Source organism: Lagenorhynchus albirostris, chromosome 7 (assembly GCF_949774975.1).
Source record: "Lagenorhynchus albirostris chromosome 7, mLagAlb1.1, whole genome shotgun sequence".
Classification (NCBI taxonomy): domain Eukaryota; kingdom Metazoa; phylum Chordata; class Mammalia; order Artiodactyla; family Delphinidae; genus Lagenorhynchus; species Lagenorhynchus albirostris.
Window position 1 is genome coordinate 353,746 of NC_083101.1, and position 25,474 is coordinate 379,219.

Consider the following 25,474-nt stretch of genomic DNA (forward strand, 5'->3'; position numbering starts at 1 on the left):
GGAGGCTCACTGACCGTAACAAATGTACCACTGGGTGGGGGAGGCCGACGGTGCAGGCGCAGGGAGTGTACAGCAAGTCTCTGTGCTTTCCATTTAATTTTACTTTGAAACTAAAACTGCTCTAAAAAAAAAAAAAAAGACAAAAATACAAATGTTTCAGGGTAACAGAAAAGAGATACAAATATAAAACTTAAGTAGTTAGGTAAAAATCCTATAATCTTACATTTGAATTACAAATGCCAAAAGAATACATGGTATATTCTTCTTTTTTAAAAAGAAAAAAAAGTCCTAAAAAGCCTGAAAGCCGTGAAAATCTAGTAGCAATGACCACATTGGTAAATAATACCATTTCTCACCAAAGGAACCACAGCCTCTCAGATCAGGCTCTACAGAAGCAGACCATGAGATGAGGGTCCAAGTGACTGATTAAGGACGGACTCCCAGAAGGAACTGGAAGGGAGAAAGAAGGCAGACCAGGGCAGCGAAGGAGGCCAAAGCAGGGCGCAGCTTCAGATAAAGTCCTGCAACAGCGTCAGCTGCTCCTTCGGGGGACCCTGGGGTCTGAACTAAGCCTCAAAGTTGTCAGACCTGAAGCCAGAGGGTCGGGCTTTCACCTCCCGCACTCCTTTGCCGGGTGAGGGCCACCTGGGGGCGTCAACCCTCAGGGACTTCCACCTTCCATCCCCCACGTGTTGGGAAGCACCTCTAGTGGTCAAGGGCAGCTCTCCAAGGAGGAGCTGAGGTGAGGCCACTGGAGGCAAAAGGACCCTGAAGGAAGCGAAGGGAGATCTGGAAAAACAGCAGGTGTCCAGGACACAGGTCTCCTTGGAGAAATGGCCGATTCTAGGTCTGGGCAGGAAAGGTACACAATGATCCTGGAATGTTTTGTCACAGATGAAAGCAGACAGCTGTCAAAGACAACAGGCTGTGAGAAGGTAAAAAGGCCAACTTTAAGGGGCTCCCACTATCCAGAGACAGGACAATTTGAGCATCAGAGCTAACAGTGAGTCCAAAGGACTGAAACACACCAAACACGTTAAAATCCGAAGATTCATGACAATAATTTTGTTAAAGCTCTCGATGACTGGATTTGGAGTTCCTAGTATACCAACTCACTATTTTGAAAGCTCATATGTAAAGGGATGGAATTAAGCATGTATCTTGCTAATACAAATACAAACTGTATTTCAGGGTAACCAAAGAGTTGATGAGGGAAGTTCTTCCGTATAGAAAATGTCAGAATAACTAATGCAGAGAACATGATAGAATTATAAATTCACAACTGTGCAATGCCAAATAAAATCACAGATCTGGGCGATCATCATCAGTGCCCACTAGATCATTGGGGAAAGGCTGGTGGAGAACCTTCCAGTGGGTGGATCGGGCTCTACCCACCGATCCATCTTAACACTGCCCAAAGGAAAACACTAGATGGTATGTGGCTCCGGATGGAACGTGAGACGAAGCACACAGCCAGCCACCCATGAAGCTTCCCCAAAGAGTTTAACCTGGTCACAGTCAAGATCTGCAGTTCACAAACAAGGGCGATTTTGCCTCCTAGGGATACCTGGCAATGCCTGGAGACTTTCTTTTTTTTTTTTTGGCTGTCACAACTACAGGGTACTGCTGGCATCTAGAGGGGAAAGGTCAGGGATGCTGCTAAACATCTTAAAACGCACAAGACAGCCACCACCAACAAAATTTCAATAGTGCCAAGGTTCAGACGGCCTGTTTTAGGATCTAAATATCAGTTAGCAGGAGATACTGAGGACAGAGAAATGTGTTAAATGACACCACGATGCAATCAACCCAATCCAGAATGGTTTACAGTTTCTTCAACAAATAAATGGCAGGCAGAAAACAGTCACAGAGTAAAACAGACATAAGCAGATGAAGCTAAGTCAAATGAGCAAAGCTTGTTTGGATCCTGATTCAAACAGATCAATCGTAAAGTTATTTTTGAGATAACTGGTAAAACTTGAACTTGGGATAGGTATTAGATAACACTAAGAAATTATTATAAACTTTGCTAGGTGTAATAATGCTGTTGTAGTTGTTAAATCCTTAATTGTTAGAGATGCTTACAGACACAGTTATACCTAAAGTGATTAAAAGGAAAAAAAGTGAAACATGATTGGCAAAATGTGGATAATTGCTTTGAGGGTGAGTGGCAGCAAATAGGGGTTCATTATACTTGTGTCTCTATTTAACACGGTTTCGATTTTCCCTAATAAAAAGGTTTTTATGTAAGCAGCCATAGAGAGAAGAGAGAGCCACACAATGGAAGCATTTGGACTAATGATTAGCTTCTCTACAGAAACAACAGGAGGGAAAAGACAGTGCAATAGTCTCAAAACACAGAGAGGAAATAACTAACCAACTAGAATTCCATACAAATTGAAACTACTTTCACAAACAATGGCAAAAAGATTTTTCAGGCAAATTGAGAGAATTTACCACCATCAAACCTCAGTAAAAGAAATTAGAAAAGATGTTCTTCATGCAGAAGGGAAAAAAAGCCAAATGGATGATCTGAAATACAAGGGGTGATAAAATACAAGAAAAAAAAGTGGAATGAACAGGAAAAAAATTTTTAAACCAATAAAGAAACCTTTGCCATTTGGAAATTCAAAATTGTACTTACGAATAACTAATGGATCAAATAAGAAATCATAATGAAATCTGGAAAAGATTTAGAACTAAAAAATATGACATTTCATAACTTGCAACATAAAACTAAAATAATTCTTAGAGTCAAAGTTAAAGCCTTCAACACCCTAGCAAAGTAGAAAGGCTTGGGTCAGAGCTGAGTATTCAACTAATAAATGGGGAAAGAGATTACAATAAGAAAGCAGAAGAAAAGAAACAATAAATAAGAACATGAGGACTTCCCTGGTGTCACAGTGGTTAAGAATCTGCCTGCTAACGCAGGGGACACGGGTTTGATCCCTGGTCTGGGAAGACCCCATATGCCATGGAGCAACTAAGCCTGTGCGCCACAACTACTGAGCCTGTACTCTAGAGCCCTTGAGCCACAACTACTGTGCCTGCGTGCCACAACTACTGAAGCCCACCTGCCCTAGAGCCCGCACGCCACAACTACTGAACCCACGTGCTGCAACTACTGAGCCAGTGTGCTGCAACTACTGAAGCCCGCACACCCAGGGCCCGTGCTCCGCAACAAGAGAAGCCACTGCAATGGGAAGCCCACGCACCGCAACAAAGAGTAGCCCGCACTTGCCGCAACTAGAGAAAGCCCGTCTGCAGCATCGAAGACCCAACGCAGGCAAAGAAAAAAAGAACTAATGAAACAGAAAACGATATGATAGAGAAGCTCAAGAAGGCCAAAGTTGAGACTTTAGTAGCCTATTAAAATGGACAGAACTTTAGGGGGAAAAAAAGGGTTTATCAAGGGAAGGAAGAAGGGAGGGAGGGAGGAAGGGAAGGACGGAAGGAAGAAAAGAAGGAAGGAAGGAAATTAAAAATGTAATGTGGCCATAACTACAAATCCAGCAGAAACTAAAAAGATGAGAGGCTGGCTCCCATAGACAACAGCAGTCACCCACACTCAGGTTTCTCCCTACGTGCTCCATAACCCATGCGGTCGCTAAGGAGAGGTGACAAAATCAACCACAGTCCATGCCCACAGCATCTGGGAGATAAGAAAACTACACCCTTGAATTACCATGTAAGTGGGAAAACAAACCTCAGACCTGCAGAATCAGGCAGGGATTGTATGCAGAAGGGAGAGTGAGGAGGGTCCTAGCAATGCTGGAACACAGACAACATCAACTCATTCATCCACAGGAGAGAAGCTCCCCACCACCCGCCATCCCCCGCCAAGCAGGGAAATACTGAGAACAGGTTTGAGGCCTGCTAGGTCAGGGCGTCGCTTCTGGGGACTTGAAAGCAGAGGCTGGGAAAGTACAAGGCACTGGAGATGGCAACTTGGGGAAGACAGTGAGAGACGCGACTTCAGCGGCTCAGTGATGTAGGGAAGGAAGAAACAAGTGTCTGAGGTCCAGGGTCCTCCAGAGATAGGATTTTATCACAGAATTAGAACTAGACAAACACTCCCCACTAGGGACCACTGAAAAAGAAACTGGGTTTCACTGTACTAAATAAGAGGGTGTTCTTGAACTAGAAACCAAGTAAGCTGCCCAAACCCCTCCCCTACTCTTCACAAAATCACATGTAATTTTTGGTCCAGGAGACTGTAACATACTTCCTCATTATCAGAAAAATGAACCCAACAACCATACAAAGCTTCTACGTAAGAACATAGAAAGTAAGGATGAAAACCTTTCAGGTAATAAAAATTCTCCACAAAAAAACAACTGCAAGGGAGGAAGACTGTTACACAACTTTCCAACATGAATTAAATATAATTAAACAAACAGTTGTTGATAAGGAAAAAACACCACAAAATCAGATTCAAAATAAAAATGTAAGGACAACTAGGCGATGTGAGATGAGAGCTGACCAAACTTAGGAGAGAAATTGAAGAAAAAGACAAAAATATCTGAGAAATAAAGTTAAAGAGAAAAAATCATCTTGGAAATCACAAGACAACAGATAAGTCCAAGGGAAAGTAGATATGACTGAAATTATAGCAAGGGAAAAAGAATTTAGGAGTGAAATGAAGAATGAGTTTTCAGAAGGGTAACAGAGAAATCCATACAGAAGATAGGCAAAGGAGATTTAACACGTGTATAACTGGAATGTCTGAAAAACAAAAATTAAACAATGTAATAGAACTAACATTTAAAACTGTAATCCCAGAAATTTTTCCTGAAATGACATAACACCTATCAATTGATTTTTGACAAAAGAACCAAAGTAATTCCATGGAAAAAGACAGCGTTTTCAACAAACAGTAATGGAACAAATGGACATCAATGGTGGTGGGGGAGTGGCTAATGAGAACCTCAACCCTTACCTCATGCCATATATAAAAATTAACTCAAGACTTCAGCTTCTGAAAAGATGGAATAGAGGTACTTTCTTCCATTCATCCTTCTAAGCACAACTAAAAACCCTGGACATCATACATAAGGCCAACCTAAGAAGATTCCGAAAGGTGGAGAAAAGAAGGCAGATTTGCTGGTATCTTGGAAACTGAGGAACAACACAACAACAGGTTTTGTTTCCGGGTTTTTTTTTTATGCCTCATATATCCTTGGTGCTGGAGAAGTCAGCAACCCAGAATGCCAACAGGAAAGACTTTTAAAGGCCAGCTCTCCCTAGTGACAGGACCAGGAAAGGTAGAGCCTAACCAGATGGGAAATTTATAGCCAATAACCACTCTACTAACACCTCAGAAAAAAACCACAGCCCTACTTCCACTCATATGAGCAGAGGCCAAGTGGGGAGCCTAGACCTCCACCCTCACCAGTCTGTAATGAGGTACCCAAAAGCCCCTGCTGAGGTGGTATCAGAGAGAGCCAAGTGAGTGCAGGAACTTTCATACCCACCCTGTGGTAATAACAAGACTCCCAACCCATACAATATCAGAAAAGATTACATGGGTAGCCTGGACTTCGACTCTTACCCAGAGGTAAGGAGGCACCCCCTTCCCTTTATCTGCTAGAGTGAATCTTAGTGGAAAGCCGGGACTTTTACCACCACCCAGAGGTAATGAGGTCAACCCTTACTGCGTCAATGCAGGCATGTAGGGAACAGTAACAAGGATTCCCCTCTCTCCCAGACAAGACGGTATCAGTGGAGGCCCAGCGGGGAGCTAGAATTCCCAGCTCAGCCCAGCAGGGACAAGGAACCCACTCCCACTGGGTGTCAATGGAGGGCAAGTGAGGAACCTGTATTTCACCCCGATTTGTCAATAATGAGGCAGCTCCCCAACCCTCCTCCTGTTGGTGTGTTGTCACAGCAGACCAGCAAAAACAGAAGACTTAAATAAGACTCAGAGGCTCATAACATAATATCAAAATGTTTAGGTTTCAATCAAAAATCACTTGTCATACCAAGAACCAGGAAAAACTCAATTTGAATGAGAAAAGACACCAAGATAATACAGATGTTAGAATTATCTGACAATGATTTTAAAGTACCCATCACAAAAATGCTTCAACAGATGATTAAAAACACATTTGAAACAAATGAGAAAAAAATCTCAGCAAAGAAAAAGAAGATATAAAGAACCAAACATAAATTTTAGAACTGAAAAATACAATAACTGAAATTAAAAACTTAATAGATGGGCTCAACAGCAGAATGGAGGGCACAGAGGAAAGAATTAGTGAACTGGAAGACAGAACAATAGAAATTACTCGATCTGAACAACAGAGAGAAAATAGACTGAAAAAAGTAAACAGAGCCTCAGGGACCTTCGGGACTATAACGAAAGATCTACCATTCACGTCAACAGAGTCCTGGAAAGAAAAGAGAAAGAGGGCAGAGCTGAAGACGCAGTCAAAGACATAATGGATGAAAATTTTCCAAAATTGGCAAAAAGACATAAACCTACAAATTCAAGAAGCTGAGTGAACCCCAAACAGGATAAACCTAAAGAAACTCATGCCAAAATACATCATAATCAAACTTCTGAAATATAAAGACAAAGAAAAAATCTTGAAAGCAGCGAGAGAGAAACAACATCTTACCTATAGGAAGAAAACAATTCGAATGACAGTGGATTTCTCATCAGAAACCATGGAGGTCAGAAGGATGAGGCACACGTTTTTTCAAGTGCTGAAAAAAAAAGAACTGTCAACCCAGAATTCTATACCCAGTGAAAATATCCTTCAGGAATGAAAGGAAAATCAAGACATTCTCAGATGAAGGAAAACTAAGAGAATTTGTCACCTTCAGACCTACCCTAAAAGAATGGCTAAGGAAGGTCCTCCAAACAGAAAGTTATGGAAGAAGAAATATTAGAATATCAGGAAGGAAGAAACAAAGAACAATAGAAAGAGTAAAAATACAACACACTTTCCTTCTCCTCTTGAGTTTTCTGAATTACATTTTACAGTTGAAGCAAAAATTATAACACACAATGATGTGCTTCTAAATATATGTAGAGGAAACGTTTAATTATTTTATACATGTGGAGGAAAAAGAGAGGTCAAGTTTCTATACTTTACTCCAACTGGTAAAATGACAACCCTAGTAGACTGAGACAAGTTATATATATGTAATACCTAGAGGAGCCATTAAAAAACCAATACAAAGAGATACACTCAAAAATACTATAGATAAATCAAAGTGGAATTCTAAAATATAAACAAGTAACCCACAGGAATGCAGGAAAAAGAAACCAGAAAAATAAAAAATAGAAAGAATAGGGGGACTTCCCTGGCAGTCCAGTGGTTAAGACTCCACGCTTCCAACGCAGGGGGCGTGGGTCTGATCCCTGGCTGGGGAACTAAGATCCCATATGCTGTGCGGTGCAGCCAAAAAATAAAAAATAGAAAAAACAGACAATAGGAAAAATAAAACAGAATATGTAAGCCATAATATATAATTACATTAAACATAAATTGTCTAAATATGCAAAAAATATGCAAAAAAAAAAAAGAACTGACAGAATGGATGAAAAACATGACCCAAAGATATGCTGTCTACAAGAAACTAGCTTAAAATATACCTATATAGCTAGTTTAAAAGTAAAAAGATATACATCTTATAGGCAAATATTAATTTAAAAAATTAAAAAAAACAAGGGTGGGTACATTTATATCAGATAAAGTAAACATCAAAGCAAAGAAATTTATCAGGTATAAGGGACACATTACACAATGATAAAAGGGTCAATCTTTCAAGAAGACAGAATTCTAAATGTGTATGTTCTCAGCAACAGAGCTGAAAAATATGTAAAGCAAAAGCAGATGAAACTGAAAGAAATAGGTCTGGATAGGGGTTTAAGAAGCACATTTATAGTTGGATACTGGAACATCTCTTTCCCGACAATTGATAGATCTAGACAGAAAATCGGCATGCACACAGAACTCTACAGGATCCAACAGGATCTAACTTATACTTACAGAATACTCCACCCAGCAACAGCAGTATACACATTCCTTTCAAGCACACCCAGAACACATACCAAGAAATGCCATCTCCTGGGCTAGTAAACAAACCTTAACAAATTTAAAAGAACTGAAATCATACAGAGTGTGTTCACTGACCACAAAATAATCAAACTAGACACCAAACAGAAAGATGACAGGAAAATCTCCAAACACTTGGAAACTAAATAACACATTTCTAAATAACCCATGAGTCAAAGAGCAAGTCTCAAGGGAAATTTTTAAAACAAAACTGAATGAAAATGATAAGATAACATATCAAAATCTGTGGGACACAGCTAAAGCAGTACTAAGAAGAAAATTTATAGCACTAAATGTTTACCTTAGAAAAGAGGAAAAGACTTAATCTAAGCTCCCATCTCAGGAAACTAAAAAAGAGCAAAATAAACCCGAAGCAAACAGAGAGAAGAAAATAATAAAGAGCAGAAATCAAACGCAATTGGAAACAGAAAAACAATAGAGAAAATCAATGAAACAAGAATGCGTTTCTTTGAAAAGATCAACGAGAGTTAACAAATTTCTAGTAAGACTGACAAAAAAGAGACAAGACACAAAGCACCAATATCAAGAATGAGACAGGGGCAGTCACTACAGATCATGAAGACATCAAAAGATAATAAGGGAATACTACAAACAACTATACACACATAAATTTGACAAAGGAAACAGGCCAATTCCTTCAAAAGCACAAACTAATGCAACTCACCCAGTATGATTACATAACATAGCCCTATTAAGGCTAATTTTTAAATTCCAAAAAAGAAACGTTTCATTGGCAAATCCTGTCCAACATTTAAAGAATTAACACCAATTCTACACAGTCTCCTCCAAAAAACATAATAAGAAACACTATCCAATTCATTTTATGAATTTAGTATTATTCTGATACCAAAACCAGACAAAGAGTACAAAAAAGAAAACCGTAGCGCAATATCCCTCATGAATACAGAGGCAAAACTCTCTAACAAAATATTATCAAACAGAATTCAGGGCTTCCCTGCTGGCGCAGTGGTTGAGAGTCCGCCTGCCGATGCAGGGGACGCGGGTTCGTGCCCCGGTCCGGGAGGATCCCACATGCCGCGGAGCGGCTGGGCCTGTGAGCCGTGGCCACTGAGCCTGTGCGTCCAGAGCCTGTGCTCCGCGACGGGAGAGGCCACGACAGTGAGAGGCCCGCATACCGCAAAAAACAAACAAACAAACAACAACAACAAAAAACAACAAAAAAAAAAACAGAATTCAGCAACATATAAAGATAATTATACACAATGACCAGCAGAGTTTGTCCCAGGGATGCAAGGCAGGTCAATATTTGAAAATCACTCAATGTGTAAACTACCATGTTACAGAAGAAAAACCACATAATCATATCAATTGAGGCAGAAAATCTGATAAAATTCAACACTCACTTAATATAAAAACTTAGGAAAAAAAAGTGACAGAGGGGAATTTCCTCAACTTGATAAAGAACATCTTAAAAAAAAAACCAAACAAACCCCAAAACAGCTAACATCATACTTAATGGTGAAAGACTGAGCGCTCCCTTCTCCCACAAGATGGGAACAAGGGAAAAAACGTCGGTTCTCACCGCTGCTATCCGACACTGTACTGGAAGTCACGGCACCACAAGGGAAGAAGGGAAATAGAAGGCATACATATCAGAAAGTAAAAAATAAAACTGTTCACTTGCAGAGTACTTGATTCTCTATATACTAAATCCCAAGGAATCTACAAACACTGAGGGAAAATACAAACCAAAATTGCATAATTCCTTTAAAATCTGGTGAAAATGAAAACACCAAATATCAGAATCTATAGGCTACAATTAAATTAGCAATCAGAGGAAAATTCAGAGCCTTAAATAATCATATAATAAAGACTAAAATAAACTTAAGTCTCCAACTAAAGAAGCTAGAAAAGGAATGACAAAGTAAAACAAAAAAAGGCAGAAGGAGGTACATAAGGAAAATAAAATTGGAAAAAAAAATGATTTTTAAAGAAAACCATAGTAGAACTAACAAAGATGCTGGTTCTTTTTATAAAAATCCACAAATTGTATAAACTTCTAACTAATTTAATCAAGAACATAAGGGGGAAACACAAAATATACAGGATAAAAAATAAGAAGGGGGAAGAAAACAGTGAGCAAATTGTTTTAACAACTTAAGCCACTTCTTTGCATAGCTCTTATGTACATAAATTGGAAAACCTAGATCAAATGGATCATTACAGTTTACCAAACTGATCTTAGGAGATAAGAACGTTTAAACAGACCAATATCCATACAGAAACAGATAAATTATCAAAGAACTATCCTAACAACAACAACAAAAACCAAACCCAGATGATTTATTTCACAACGGAACTGTACCAAATCTTTAAAGACCAAGTAATCCTAATGCTACTTAAACTACCCCAGAAAAGGAAAAGAAGCAAACGTCCTAATTCTTTTTATGGATCAATAATAGGTACACCCTACAGAACATCTCCTCAGGTAAAATTTCTCAACAGAGCACCTCCTAGGTTTATAATAAATACTCAACAGAGCACCTCCTAGTTTTATAATAAATACTCAACAGAGCACCTCTTAGTTTTATAATACTCACACTTCAGGAGAATACATGTATCTCTCATTACAACGTTGTTGAGGCTTTCTTGACTGCTGTTTATGCAGGAAAAATGTATACATCCCCAAAACTCAAAACACTGAAAACTGTCAGGCAAGATTCCAAAGTCAGTTGGTTAGCTATCAGAATCATGTGTCGATGTTTTTGAAAAGTGCAAGTTTCACTGAAGGAGGTGTCCAAAGCAATTGCTTGTTAACAGCTATTTTAACTGCGGTGATCAGGAAACAATGTATTAAGTGTTTTCTGTGACTAACTGTGCTTTAGTTCTGTTTTAAGAAATTGGTTGGGGATTTTGAGTACAACTAATTATAATACATTATAATTTGTAGAGTACATTACAATTTTTCCCATCTAAAATAATGGGAAATGGGACTCCCACTACAACATGTGATTTTCAGAAATGGATTAATGAAGTTAAGCAAGAGGTAACTATATAACATTAATATCTAAACCTTATGACACTTGAACATAATATAAGAAAGCTACAGAACACATCTCAATATCCTAAAATACATCTCCATCCAAAAATCCTCCATAAAGTATCAATATTATCAAACAGAATCCAGCATCACATTAAAAAATAAATATGATAACCTAGTGGGGTTTATTCTAAGATCGCAAAGATAGTTCAAGATCTGAAAACTTATTAGTATAAATCCCCATATTTCAGGGGAAAATATATGATCTCTATGGATGCCGAAAAGACCTTCAACAAAATTCAGCATCTATTCCAGATAAAAAAATACTTACTGAAAAAGAAATTAATGAACACTATAACATGATCTTATACACACACAGACACACACCTCTCAAGCCCAAAACCAGAATCTTACTTAGTGTAGGCAGAAGCAAGGTAAGGGTACCTAGTAACTCCAATGTTAGTATATTAGCTGGTGAAATCAGGCAAAAGAAAGAAAGAAAGGAAGAAAGGACGAAAGAAGGAAGGAAGGAGGGAGGGAAGGAAGGAAGGAGAGAGAGAGGAAGGAAGGAAGGAAGGAAGACCTAATATTTGGAAAGGACTAGTTACAACTGTATTTGCAAAATTTTGCATAATGTACTTGGGAAAAAAACAAAGAGAATCAATGCTAAAACTAAAGAACAATCTGAAGATACAGAAAAGTAGCAGGATACAAAATTAACATATAAAAGTCAATAGCCTAGATTTCTGCTCCTAGCAGAAGTCATACCAGGGACCAAATTAACCCTCCCACCAGTAACAATCAAAAACACCAGACATTAAGAAAATGAAAAGACAAGCCACCAACTGGGAGAAAATATTTGCAAATCACATATCTGATAAAAGTCTTTATCAAAATTATACAAAGGACTCTAAAAATTCAACAATTAGAAAACAACAACCCAATTTAAAAGTGGGCAAAATGTCTGTTTTCAGACCACAATGAACTAAACTAAATAACAGAAAGATAAATCTCAAAATATGTAAAGATCAAACCACACACTTCTAGATAACATACGGGTCAAAGAAGAAATTTCAAGAGAAATTTTTAAATATTTTTAACTAAATGAAAATGAAAACACAACTTATCCAAGTTTGTTGGATGCAGCAAAAGCAACACTTAGAAGGAAATTTATAGCATTGAATGCATAAATTAGAAAAGAAGAAAGACCCAAAATCAATAATCTAAGCTTCCACCTTAGGAAGAGAAAAAAGAGCAACTTAAATCCAAAGTAAGCAGAAGAAAAGAAATCGTGAGAATTAAAGCAGAAATCAATGAAACTGAAAAAGCAAATCAACAGAGAAGATCAATGAAACCAAAAGTTGGTTCCTTGAAAAGATTAGTAAAATTGATAAGCCTCTAGCCAGGCTAACTAAGATAAATGAGGGGAAACACAGACTCCTAATATCAGAAATAAAAAAGGAGACATCACTACTGATCCCATGGACATTAAAAGGATAATAAATTAATACTACGAACAACTCTATGCCCACAAATGTCATAAACTACTTGAAATGGACCAATTCCTTGGAAGGCCGCAATCTGCTGATATTCAAGAAGAAACAGATAATCTAAATAGGTTTATATCTATTCCTTCTAAATAGGTTTATACCTATTAAAGAGATTGAATCAATAATCGACTACCTTCTAAAACAGAAAACACCAGGCCCAGATGGGTTCACTGGTGAATGCTACCATATATTTAAGAAAGAAATCATACCCATTCTCTACAATCTCTTTCAGAAGATAGAAGCAAAGGGAATACTTTTACCTTTTACCAAATTCCCTTTTACCAAAGGGAATACCATTACCCTGATACTAAAACCAAACAAGCCATCACAAGAAAACTACAGACCAATATCTCCCATGAATATAGATATAAAAATTCTCAACGAAACATTAGCAAATCGAACCCAAAAAAGTATAAAAGAATTATATACCACAACCAAGTGGGATTAATCCCAGACATGTGAGGCTGGCCCAACATTCAAAAATCAATTAACACAGGGCTTCCCTGGTGGTGCAGTGGTTAATAATCTGTCTGCCAATGCAGGGGACACAGGTTCTATCCCTAATCCAGGAAGATCCCACATGCCGCGGAGCAACGAAGCCCGTGCACCACAACTACGGAGCCCGTGCTCTAGAGCCCGTGCACCATGACTACGGAGCCCACATGCCACAACTACTGAAGCCCATGCCCCTAGAGCCCGTGCTGTGCAACAAGAGAAGCCACCACAATAAGAAGCCCGTGCACCGCAACAAAGAGTAGCCCCCCGCTCGCTGCAACTAGAGAAAGCCCGTGCGCAGCAATGAAGACCCAACACAGGCAAATAAATAAATAAATAAAATTATTTTTAAAAATCAATTAATGTAATCCATAATAACATCAACAAACTAAAAAAAGAAAAATCATATGATCATATGAACAGGTGCAGAAAAAGCATTTGACAAATCCAACACCCATTCACCATAAAAATTCTCAGTAAGTTGGAATAGAGGGAATATTTCCTCAACTTTATAAAGAATATGTACCAAAAAAAACCTACAGCTAACATCATACTTAATGGTGAGAAACTCAAAGCTTTCCTACTAAGATCACGTACAAGGAAAAGATGCGCCTCTCACCACTCCTTTTCAATACCATAGTGGAAGTCCTTGCTAATGCAATAAGGCAAACAACAACAACAAAAAAACTATACAGATTGGGAAGTAAGACTAAAAAATTGTATTTGTTTGCAGATGACTTGATCACCTATAGAGAATATCTGATAGAATCAACAAAAAAACTCCTGGAACTAATAACTGATTTTATCAAGGTTGGGTTAACACACAAAAAGTCAACTGTTTTCCTATATACTAACAATGAACAAGTGAAATTTAAAATTAAAACACAACACTATTTACATTAGCACCCCACCAAAATGAAATACTTAAGCATGAATCTAACAAAATATGTACAAGATCCCTATGAGGAAAACTACAAACTCTGATGCATGAAATAAAGGAACTAAATAAATGGAGAGATGTTCCATGTTCACGGATGGGAGGACTCAACATTGTCAGTTCTTCCCAACTTGATCTATAGATTCAATGCAGTCTCAATCAAAATCCCAGCAATTTATTTTATGGATATCAGCAAAATGATTCTAAAGTTTACATGGAGAGGTAAAAGACTCAGAATAGCCAAAACTTCAATATTAAAGAAGACCGAAGTTAGAGGATTGGCACCACCCAACTTCAAGACTGACTATATAGCTACGGTAATCAAGACAGTGTGGTACTGGGGAAAGAATGAACAAATAGGTCAACAGAACAGAACAGAGAGTCCAGAAACGGGCCCCCACAAATAACAGTCAACTGATCTTTGACATGAGAGCAAAGGCAATACAGTGGAACAAAGATAGTCCCTACGACAAATGGTGTTGGAACAACTGGACAACCACATGCCAAAAAAATTAATCTGGAGAGACTTTACACCCTTCATAAAAATTAACCCAAAATGGCTCATAGGCCTAAATGTGAAATGTGGAACTATAACACTCCTAGGAGATAATGAACAACTTTTGCTCTGTGAAAGACATCAAGAGAATGAGAACACAAGCAACAAACCGGGAGAAAATGTTTGCAGAAGACACATCTGATAAAAGACTGTTATCCAAAATATACAAAGAACTCTTAAAACTCAAAAATAAAAGCAACAACCTGATTAAAAAATGGGCAAAAGACCTTAACAGACACCTCGCCAAAGAAGACATACGGAGGGTAAATAAGCACATGAAGATGTTTCCCAGCAAACGTCATCAGGGAAACGCAAACTGAAACAACCTGACACCATGACACACCTATTAGAATGGCCAAAATCTGAACAGGGACACCACCAAATGCTGGCAAAGATGTGCAGCAACAGCAATTCTCATTTATTGCTGGTGGGAACATAAGGTGGTACAGCCACCTTGGCGGTTTCTTACAAAACTAAACATATTCTTGCCACATGATCCAGCCATCACTCTCTTTAGGATTCAGCCAAAGGAGTTGAAAACTTATGTCCACACAAAAACGTGCACACAAATGTTTACAGCAGCTTTATTCATAATTGCCAAAATTTGGAGGCAACCAAGATGTTCTCCAGTAGTTGAATGCGTAAATAAACTAAGGTACATCCAGACAATGGAATATTATTCAGCACTAAAAAGAAATGAGCTACTAAGCCATGAAAAAACATGGAGGAACCTTAAATGCATATTGGTGAGTGAAAGAAGCCAATTTGAAGAGGCTACACACTGTATGATTCCAACTATATGACATTCTGGAAAAGGCAAGAGAACAAAGACAATGAAAAGATCAGTGGTTGCCAGACGTTGATGGGAGGTGAGGAGGGATGAACAGGCAGAGCACAGAGAATTTTTAGGGCAATGAAAATACTGTGTGTCACGTTACAATGATGGATATATGTCATTACACATTTGTCCAAACCCACAGAATGTACAACATCAAGAGTGAACTCTAATGTACCCCGTGCACTTTGGGTGATTATGATGTGTCAATGTAGTTTTATCCTTGGTTTTAAAAAAAAAAAAAAAAAAAAAGCACCATTCTAATGAGAGATGCTGATAATAGGGAAGGCTATGCATGTGTGCAGGCAGACAGTATATGGAAATCTCTCTACCTCCCTCTCAATTTTGTTTTGAACCTTAAACTGCTCTTTAAAACTTTGTCTCTAAATTTTTTTTCAAATAAAAAAATGTAAAAGTGGGCAAAAGATATGAACAGGCACCTCACCAAAGAAGATATACAGATGTCAAATCAGCGTATGAAAAGACGCTCAAGATCATGTATCATTAAGGAATTGCAAATTAAAACAATGAGATATCAATACACACGTATTAGAATGGCGAAAATCCGAAACACTGACAATACCAAATGTTGGAGAGGATGCGAAGCAACAGGAATTCTCATTTACTGCTGGTGGGAATGTAAAAATGATATAGCCAGTTGGTTAGACCAGTTTCTTACAAAGCTAAATGTAGTTTTACCACACAATCCAAAAACCATGCTCTTAGGTATTTACCCAAATGAGTTGGAAATGTATGTCTACACAAAAACCTGAACATGAATGCTTATAATAGCTTTATTCATAACTGACAAAATTTGTAAGCAACAAACGTGTCTTTCAATAGGTGCATGGATAAATAAAGCGTGGTCCATCCAGACAACGGAATATTATTCAGCACTAAAAAGAAATGAGCTACCAAACCACGAAAAGACACGAAGGAACCTTAAATGCACACGGGTAAGTGAAAGAAGACAGTCTAAAGAGGCTACGTACTAGGTGACTCCAACTATAAGACGTTCTGGAAAAGGCAAACTACAGAGACAGTAAAAAGATCAGTGGTTGCCAGGGTTGGGGAGGAGGGGCCACACCTCGACTCCCGTGGACAAAAACCAGGTGGGGACCCTCAAGCTAGTCCAGAAAGAATGAGACCCGGGGGCTGATTTCGGGAGTCTGGGAAGACAGACACACTACTGCCATGGGAGGTGAAACGACAGAATGGACCAGGGAAAGCCTTCTTCCAAGGAAGCAACGAGGAAGGGGGAGGCTCAGCGGGCAGAGCCAGCCACCCCCACTGTTACACCTGGCGCTGTGCACTATCCATCGGCCCCAGGCGAGAGCCCCTGGGTAAGAGGGAGCGCCCGTTCTGTGCGTGGACACGTCTGCAGACAGGCAAGCGTGTGGCAGCACCTGGGCCTGCCTGAGGCTGAATCTTCATCTGGAATTCCAAGTCACCTCTGCCCCTGGGAATGTTTTTTTCTATCCTTGGTGTTCACAAAACGCCCGTGCACCTGCGCATAATGTGAAGGGCCTGTCTTTGTCACCTGCAGGTTGGCATTTTATTTACACTGTGCCCTCAGTGCCCGCACACAAGTCAGTTGTGGAGCGGCTGCTCCGTCATGACCTCACACACAGTATGAGGGAGGGAGGGGAAGAAAAAGGGAAGCTCAGGCAAAGGCCTGGGAGGAACTGCAGAGCCAGGACCATAAGTAGGTGGGTGGAGGAACTGCAGAGCCAGGACCATAAGTAAGTGGGTGGAGGAACTGCAGAGCCAGGACCATAAGTAAGTGGGTGGAGGAACTGCAGAGCCAGGACCATAAGTAGGTGGGTGGAGTACCACCACCCTGAGACCCCCTCCTCTCGCCCACCAGCTCCCGACCTCAGTCAGGTCTGTGGCCACAGGCCTTAGCAGCGTTTGTGCGACTGTGAAGAGCCGTGACCGCGCTGTGGTCTGTCTTCCCGACGAGACTCTGAGCCCCGCAAGGGCAGCCAGTCCCACTCCCCCCTGCTGTGCCCCCTGCACTCTAACACCATGCCTGGCACTTACCTGGTAACTTGCAAATACCGTTGGAAGGAAGCAGACTAGAGCTTAAGTGACATGTAATAGCAAGAGGGCTCCTCTGGGGCACTGGAAAGCAAAGGGATAGCAAGGCACAAATGCTGACAGCAAAGACTTTCCAGTTGGGGAACAATTCACAGAGGCAAGCTCTGTCCCCGGGTGGCTGTCACGGAGCAGGAGGGAAGGGGGGAGAGCAAACCGAGCCTGCACAAGGTGGGCCCTGCCCTGATGTTATGGGGAGATACTCACTGGAAACGACCGTGGTCTCCCCAGGAAGGCCAGTCAGCATCACTGGGATGTGCACAGTGGTGCTCAGATCCGAGGGTTGACTGCCCATTCGAGTAACGTTCCGCTGATTATCTGCATCCTCGGGCTGTTCTTCCACCTTCTCTAGACAGGTGCTGGGCAGGGCATGCACAGGGCCCACACCCATTACCCCACTGGCCTCCAGATCACAGTGTGGCTCCCTGCAACCAAGAATGCACATCAGAGTCTGATGGAGAGCCAAACTCCTATTCAGTCTGCAAAACCCAGCTTCTTAAACCCCTATACAGATCAAATAAATCCCTGATCACCTCCTCTGTCATGGTTTTTATCACCCTATATACATTTCTGTTTTTAGGTCTCAAAGGTAGGGACAGGGCTGACTCACCTGTTTGTCCCTGGCACAAGGCCAGGCATGGCTGATATCACGTTATGTGTATATAACAGAACTGTGTGCAGAACGAAGAAGCCACCCCATCTGGGGCCCCACCAGGGCAAAGGCTCAGCACAGAGCTCTGCACACAAAGACCGTGCCCAGGTCGGGCTGATCCTGAGCTGTGGCCTCTGGCTGCACGAGTTCTGGGTGGTCTGTGACTCATTGGCAAGCATGGAGACTGCTGGCCTCAGCCTAACAGCTCCTGTTACCCCTGGGTTCTCACCAAGTCACCGTCAGATCCTGTCCCAGCCAGGGACCGGGCTGGGCTGGCCTGGGATGGGGGTCCTTTCCGTCATGGCCGCATAGCCCAGCCCCCTCCCATTCCACCATTTAGTCCTGTGGCCTCCTCAGGCTTCCCTCAGGCTCTCCTGACTCGCCTTGCTTCACGGGGTTACACATTTTTCTCTTCTCCCCGGGGTACCTTTTCCAAGTCTCAGTGTCCCAAGCCAGTCCCAACACTTTCACCCATAGCCTCCCTTCCTCCCGGGCGCCTTAGAGCTACGCTCCCCACCACGCCGGCCCAACAAGGCAGGACTGTCACCACTGCAGAAAGGGGCTGAGACAGAGGGCTGGGCCGCCCGGCCAGGTCCGCGCACCCCTGACCTGTGTAACCCTACCAGCCTGCCCCTCACGGGCTGGTTGGCACGTCCGGCCCAGTCACCACTGCCCCCAGCCCCCCCGCCCCCCCCCCGCGCTGACTCGCCTAGGCTGGTGGTTGCGGAGCTCCTTGTCTTCGTCCCTGTCCCCCACCTCGCCCTCCTTCTCCGCGGCGGCCTCCTTCTCCGCCTCCTCGTGCGCGGACGGCGCCTTGTGCCGCGTGCGGTGCCTCCGCGCCGGCTCCTCTCCGCTCTCCGCCTCCCGGGGGCCGGCCCGGGGGCCGCCGCGGTGCCGCGCTCGCCGCTCGCCCTTAGCCCCGGGCGCCGCGCCCTCCCTGCCCGGCTCGGGCACGTGCCGGTGCGCGCGGTGGCGCCGGGGCTCCCGCTCTGCCGCCTCCTCCGGGGAGCCGCGCCGGTGGTGGCGCCGGCCGCCGTCGGGTCCCGGGCCGCGGCCACGCTCGCTCCGGGCCTCCCGGGGGCCCGCGGCCTCCTTGCTGCGGCTGCGGCGCGGCCGTGCCCGCTCCTCCCGGGCCCCCGGCTCCCCGCCCTCCGCCTTCGGGGCGTCCGCCGTGTCCTGCTCCCCCGCCGGCGCCGGGGCCGCGGCCGCGGCCTTGTCCCTGTCCCTGTCTCGGTGCCGGTGATGCCTGCGCGGCGGGTCCGCGCCCTCGGCAGCCTCCGCGCCCTCGGGCCGGGCCTTGCCCCCCGCGGGCCCCCGCGCGCCGTCCCGGCCCGGCTCCACCACGAGCGGCCGGTCCAGGTGCGTCTTCATGTCGGGCCGCAGGTGGCGGGAGGTGGCGAAGCGCAGCCGCTCCTCGGCGTCCATCTCGCTGTACAGCGCCTCGCAGCTGGCTCGTAGGTTCTGCAGCCGCAGTTGGCTGGCCCGCTGCTCCCACACCGAGCGCGCCTTGGCCGAGTTCTGATGCCTGCTGTGGGGAGACCCGCGTGAGCCGCGCCCCCAAGCCGCCCCCCACCTCTCTGCCTCGCAGGGGAAGCCACGGATGGACACACAGCGATGGAGAGATGGCAGAGGGCGCAGTGTGGGGGGGCGGGGGGGCGGCAGGAGCCCTGGCAACCCCAGCAGAGTCGAGGGGCAGAGTTGGCGGCCGATACCCAGGGAAACAGACCTCATCCCTGCGCCCTCCGGGGGGCGCCCACAGATGGTGAGAGCCTCACCTGGGGGTGGGGGCTCAAGGCCGGGGGGCCAGGGGTGCAGAGCAGTGGGAATGACAGGCACCAGCATGAGGTGGCAGACAGGCTTCCCGGGCAGGTGGGCTGCCCGCCAGGAAGGCCAGAATGGGGCGAGGAGGGGGGCAACGTCCAAATGGAGCAGGACTGAGGAGGCAGGAAGCAGGCTGCCCGAGGAGGGGCTTCTCCATCTCCACCTCCAGGAGGGGAGCCACTGGCCAGAGGAAGACGGGGTGTCTGAGAGGGAACCCGAGAAGAGGCGGGTCGTCAGGAGCGGAAGGGACAGTTACCCAGGGAGCGAGGGGCCCCGGGGGCGCTGGCCCTCGCGGGAGTCAGGCGGGGACTCTCCCTGCGGTGGTCGGCCCCATCTGGCAGCTGCCACTCAGCTCAGTGACCATCTGCTGAATGCCCAGGAGCCCAGCAGGCAGGTCTGCGGCTGGACACTACGTCCTGTGGTCAGCAGTGCCCTCCTCTCTCCTGGCTCCACTGGGGCTGAGAGCCTTCCGGCGCCAGGAGTGGCCTGTAGTCCAGGCTCAGCCCTCACTAGACAGGCTTCTAAAGGCCTTGACCGCCCCCCAAGCTCACCCACACGGTCACAGGTGGATTCCACAGCCCAGGGTGCGTGGAAGCCCTTTGCATTCTGGGATATTTGCTGAACAAGACCCCAAAGTTGGCGAGCCGGCACCACCTCCTCAGAGGCCAGTCTCGTCCTGCAGCCCCTGGAGGTCTCGGGACCACTGTGGGGGGGCAGCAGTGGCAGCACGAGGACAAGGGTGGCTGTGACATCTGGGCCAGCGGCCACCTCCTCCAGCCCTCACAACCACCTCAGGGACTGGGTGCTGCTCTTGTCCCCATGTCACACTGAGCACGGAGGACGTGACTCACGCAGGGTCCACAGCGAGTCACTGACGGAGCCACGATCGGACGCATGCAAGGGCAAGAGGAAACAAGTGTCTAAAGGAGACGCGAGGCCTCCGCCAGACTCCAGCTGCACTGACCGCACAGCCTAGAGCCACAACCTGGGGGCCTTGGGGGCCCAGGTGGGACAGGTCTCCACCCCCCGGCTCTGAGCCCCAGCCACTGAGCACCACGCTGAGTCCTGCCCCCAGGGTGGGGAGCCATTTCCAGGGAAGCACCTTGAAAGTATGAGAGCAGGAGAGCCTGATGCCTGTCCTTGGGGGCCCAGACGGGGGGCAGGCAGGGCAACGTATGGGGGACAGCGGTCAGCCTCTCTGACCACCTGCTGACTGGTGGGCAGCACACCTTCGGCTGCTGCCCCGTTCCCAAGGTCACCTGGCAACAGACCCACCTTCTCTCCTTGGCTTCAACCCAGAGCCACGGGGGACCTACCCATCCCCAGCTGACGCCAAAACAAAGGGCCCAACTCTGAACTATGCCGAACCCTGTGAAGTGGACAGCAGCCACCAGGGGCGCTCCCCAATGGTGCAGGAACCCGTGAGGGCTGACGGCCGGACACTGGTCAGGCTTCCCCATCAGCCCAGCAGGCCGAGATGGGCCTGGACTCGGAGCCATTGGGCGGCAGGTGGTGGCCTGCTCAGACCCAGCCATGAGCCCTGGGGACCCGCCTGTCAGAACAGAAACAGGCAGGCAGTAAAGACGATGGGGACGTGGTAGCTGGTAGCTCAGGAGGAACGGGCTCTGCCCTCAGCCTCACCCTCAGACGCAGCTCTGTCTCACCCAGGAACCAGCTCAAGTCCACGGAGAGGCTGCGTGGGGCTGGCAGGCTCCCCTCATAACTTCCCAGGCGCGGCTCTACCAGCCCCGCTCCTGCTGGGCGGCTGCCTCTCTGGGCCTCACGCCACCCGAGACTGTCTGCGCCTGACCAGCACGCGGCAGTGCTGCTGGCTGCCTCTCTGGACGTGTCTCTGCCTCTGTGCCTTGCTGGGGGGCGGCAGCCTGCCCCCACCTGCTTGCTGCTCTGTCCCTGCCCTGCCTGGCATGTGGCGCAGCGTGGCCAGCGCTCGCCTCTCACTCTCTGTGTCTCCACCGAGCTCCAAGAATGTGCGGGGGCGGGTCAGGCTCTGACCCACAGTGCAGTGTGGCAGAGGACTCTGACCCAGGCGAAAGCCTCGTCTAGAAGCACTCCCGAAGGGGGCACAGGGAAGGGCCCCCCCCGCCCCACCGAGCCCAGCCCGGCTTGCAGGCAGAGCCCGGCTCAGCCGCCCTGACCCAGATGTGCCGACAGGATTCAGAAGGAGCCTCTGCGGCGAGGCCCTGCTTTGAGGCCTCCGTGCTGAGCAAGTCAGTCTTCCCTCAGTCACCCCCAGCTGTGACGATGTGGAGCAGCCCAGGCACAGCAGCGCTGGCACCTACGCCCGCATCTCAGGCCCCCCGGGAGTCAGTCGCTCAGGATCCAGCCTTCTTACCCCGTGGACGTCGGGGGCCCAACAGCCAGCAGGTCCGCGTGCTCGTGAGAGCACCGAGCCCAGCTCTGTGCTGGCCAGGTAACAGGGGCCAGGGGTTCAGGGACGGCAGGAGTGCCCGTCACCAGCAGGACACGGAGAGGGCACCTGGCCATCTCCAGGGACTTCTCACCTGCAGAAAGAAGGCCCTGGGGCAGACTGGTGTCACCCCCAGCAGGGCCACCCTGGGGTTTCTACGGCTCTACCTCAGGCTTTGGCTGGTCTCCGGAAGCCTCACGAGCAGGCAGAAGCTCTGCTCTCGCGAGAACAAGACTTCCTAAGGGTCCCAGAGACACCCCCTCCCCAGCAAGGCAGGGTGGGGCAGGAGGACCCCACGGATGTCCTGAGCCCCTGAGCAATCCTCTACCTCATGGGAGCCACAAGGAGACAGCCCCAGTGGCACCCAGTGGTGGTCACCTCAGGAGAAGTAGATCTGCTCAAGACACCAGAGTGACAGCACAGGGTCAGACAGGCAGGAGGACAGAGACCAGGAGGGAGAGGAGGAGGGGCTGAGCCCAGAGAGCCTGATCCCACGAGCAGGACGTGAGGGCGTCAGGAAGTGTGCCCGCCGTCCCCGGCCAGGCTGCAGGATGTGGGCCTGGAGCTGCCCCCTGAAGCGAATGACTTGAAGTGGGAAGCAGAGTTAGGGGCGGACAGAAGGCGTTGGCGTGTAGTTATCACGAAGCCATAGATGGAAATTGCAGCAGAGAGACTCACGGTGAGGTTACGCTGGAGACAGATGAGCTGCGAGATACAGTACCTCGAGTTTGCTTTACAAAACTGCACATGCAAAAAACAAAACAGAACAAAAGTGAGAACACCAGAGAGTTCTACGAGAGGCTAGAACGGTGTGCGCCGCGCCGGGTCAGGGCACAGGCTGCAGTGTGCATCCAGGCAGGAGGCCGGGGATGCTTCTATCAGAGTGAGGCCGGCCGAGACCTCGGGGTAAAAGAGAAGATGAGAGAGAAGGAGCGCCCACGGAGCAGTGACCCCCACGGCCGAGGGCAAGAGCGCCATCTTGGGCCGTCCAGCGCAGCTCTGTGCACACTGCCCTGGAAGGGCAGGGGGGCTGGAAGGAGCGGGTACCACTCGTCTGCCATTGTGATCAGCCCCCTCGCCCCCGCCGGACCTGGCGCCCCACTCCCCGGGCGCCAGGGAGGGCTCACCCCTGTGGTCCCCTGGCCTTCGAGGCGGAGCAGAGCCGGCTGACACAGGGGCCTACCTGCCTCCGGCCTCACCTGGGCCCTGCTTCCTGAACACCGTGCTCAGCCCCCAAGCCGCCCTGGCCCCTCAGCTCCCCAGGCTCTAAGGCACTGCCACCAGGTCACCACCAGCCTCCCCAGGGGCAAACAGGTTCTACCACCAGCCCACCTTCCCTTGAGTGTCCTTCTGGAAGTGTCTTTCCGGAAGCTTTTCCAAAATCAATAGAGAGAAACCATAGGTCTCTTTACAGTCATTTCCCTCCCAGGGGAGGACCAGGTGGGTCCCCAGCGCTGCCTTCTCAAGGTTGAGTCGACAAGCATTTGTGAGGAGCTCAAAGCAGTTCACCTGCCTGGCTGCCCTGCGTGCATACAGGCATGTGTGTACAAGAGAGTGAGCAAAGCGGTGTGCATGGCTGAGTGTGTGAGCTTGTGAATGAGCATGTGAGCTGGTGTGAGTGTGACTGAGACTGTGAACATTAAGAGAACAAGGATCAGAGCAAGCGTGTGTGAGTGTGAACCCGCGTGTGGGAGCGGCCGTGGGCACCGGCACTTGTGAGTCCCAGTGACGTCGAGGCCGACACAGCCGAGAGCCAGAAGGGCCGCATCAGCCTGAGTGTCCTTCCCTCCCAGGAGGCTGAGGGGACTGTCCCCTGAGGCCAAGGACACTGGAGCCCCAGTGGCTCTAGGGGACTCGGGCGCCCCTCTGAGGAGGGTCCGTCACAGAGCCTCCGTCCGCTCGGGCACGGCCCATGGAGCCGCTCAAACACCACGGACACGAAAGGCGCCCTGAGCATCAGAGGCTCACAGCGCACGTCTCGACCAGGCCCCCGTCTCACAGACCACACAGCACCGCTGCGGGAGCAGGTCAGAGCGGGGTCCCTCGGAGCCTCTCCCACCACCTCAGAGGCTCGGGCAGAGAAGTGAACACGGAGAGGCTGCTGCTGCCAGCAGAGCAGGGAACCGTTGGGGCAGACGGGACAGACAGGCGCTGGAGCACAGCTCCTGCCCGCAGATGCCTCAGCTCGACGGAGGAGAGCAAACAAGCACGCCCAGTGGTCCTCACGCCCCCACCCTCCGCACCTGGAGTCACGTCAGACCCACTGTGCGTGCAGCGGAGATGGGCCGAGGACAAGGCCCAAAGCCGCGTCCCGGGGGAGGCCGCGGGACCCACAGCTGGCCCAAGAGGGGGACGCAAGGGCCAATGCCTGGACATACCCCAGCTTGGCCGTGACAGGGATGGGCCAGCACCGAGCTCGGGGCCTGCTGTGAGGGAGAGCGCCAAGTGTCCCCCAGGCCCCGGGGATGCAGGTCTACAGCCTGCTTCCTGCACAGCAGCGTCCCAAACGGGGACGGGGGCGGAGGGAGAGGAAGGACATCCAGACTTCCCTCTCGGGTGTCCTGACAAGCTCCCCGTGGCTGTGCTGAGGGCCCCTCCCCGCTTAGGTCCCAGCCCAGGTGGGAGTGGACACCCTGCCGCACATCCCCAAGGAATGGGCAGCCCTGGGCAGCAGCAGGGGACACAGGACACCACGCTCCCCTCCGGGACAGCAGGAAGGCAAAAGTTACACAGAAACTCCACAGGGCCCACGTGAATAAATGGGTCAGTCACCAACCACGTCCTCTACACAGACCACCAGCAGCTTATGCAGCTCAGGAAGTAACCGGGTCACAGCAAGCCCAGGACCAAGCAGACCGAGCAGGTGCATTGGCCAGACAACAGAACTCCAGAACAACTGGGCACTGAGCCCCCAGCAGCTGTGGAATGATGGCGGCTGTGTCCTGCCTGGCTCCTTGCAGGCCCCCTGCACCCCTGCCTGGACTCCCAGGGCCTGGGACCTCCCTTTACTTCTTC

The 25,474-nt window shown here is 47.5% G+C and overlaps 1 protein-coding gene across 2 annotated transcripts in view; it reads right to left on the reverse strand.

Annotated features, from left to right (window-relative positions):
• CACNA1B (calcium voltage-gated channel subunit alpha1 B) overlaps window positions 1-25,474 on the reverse strand; it is a 193,062-nt gene that overhangs the window by 68,544 nt on the left and 99,044 nt on the right. For both annotated transcript variants that reach the window (XM_060153244.1, XM_060153245.1), the window contains exons 19-20: window positions 18,920-19,738; window positions 17,766-17,983 (exon numbers count right to left, since the gene is read on the reverse strand). In XM_060153244.1, coding sequence (XP_060009227.1) covers window positions 17,766-17,983; window positions 18,920-19,738 — 1,037 coding nt within the window. The remainder of the gene's footprint in view (window positions 1-17,765; window positions 17,984-18,919; window positions 19,739-25,474) is intronic.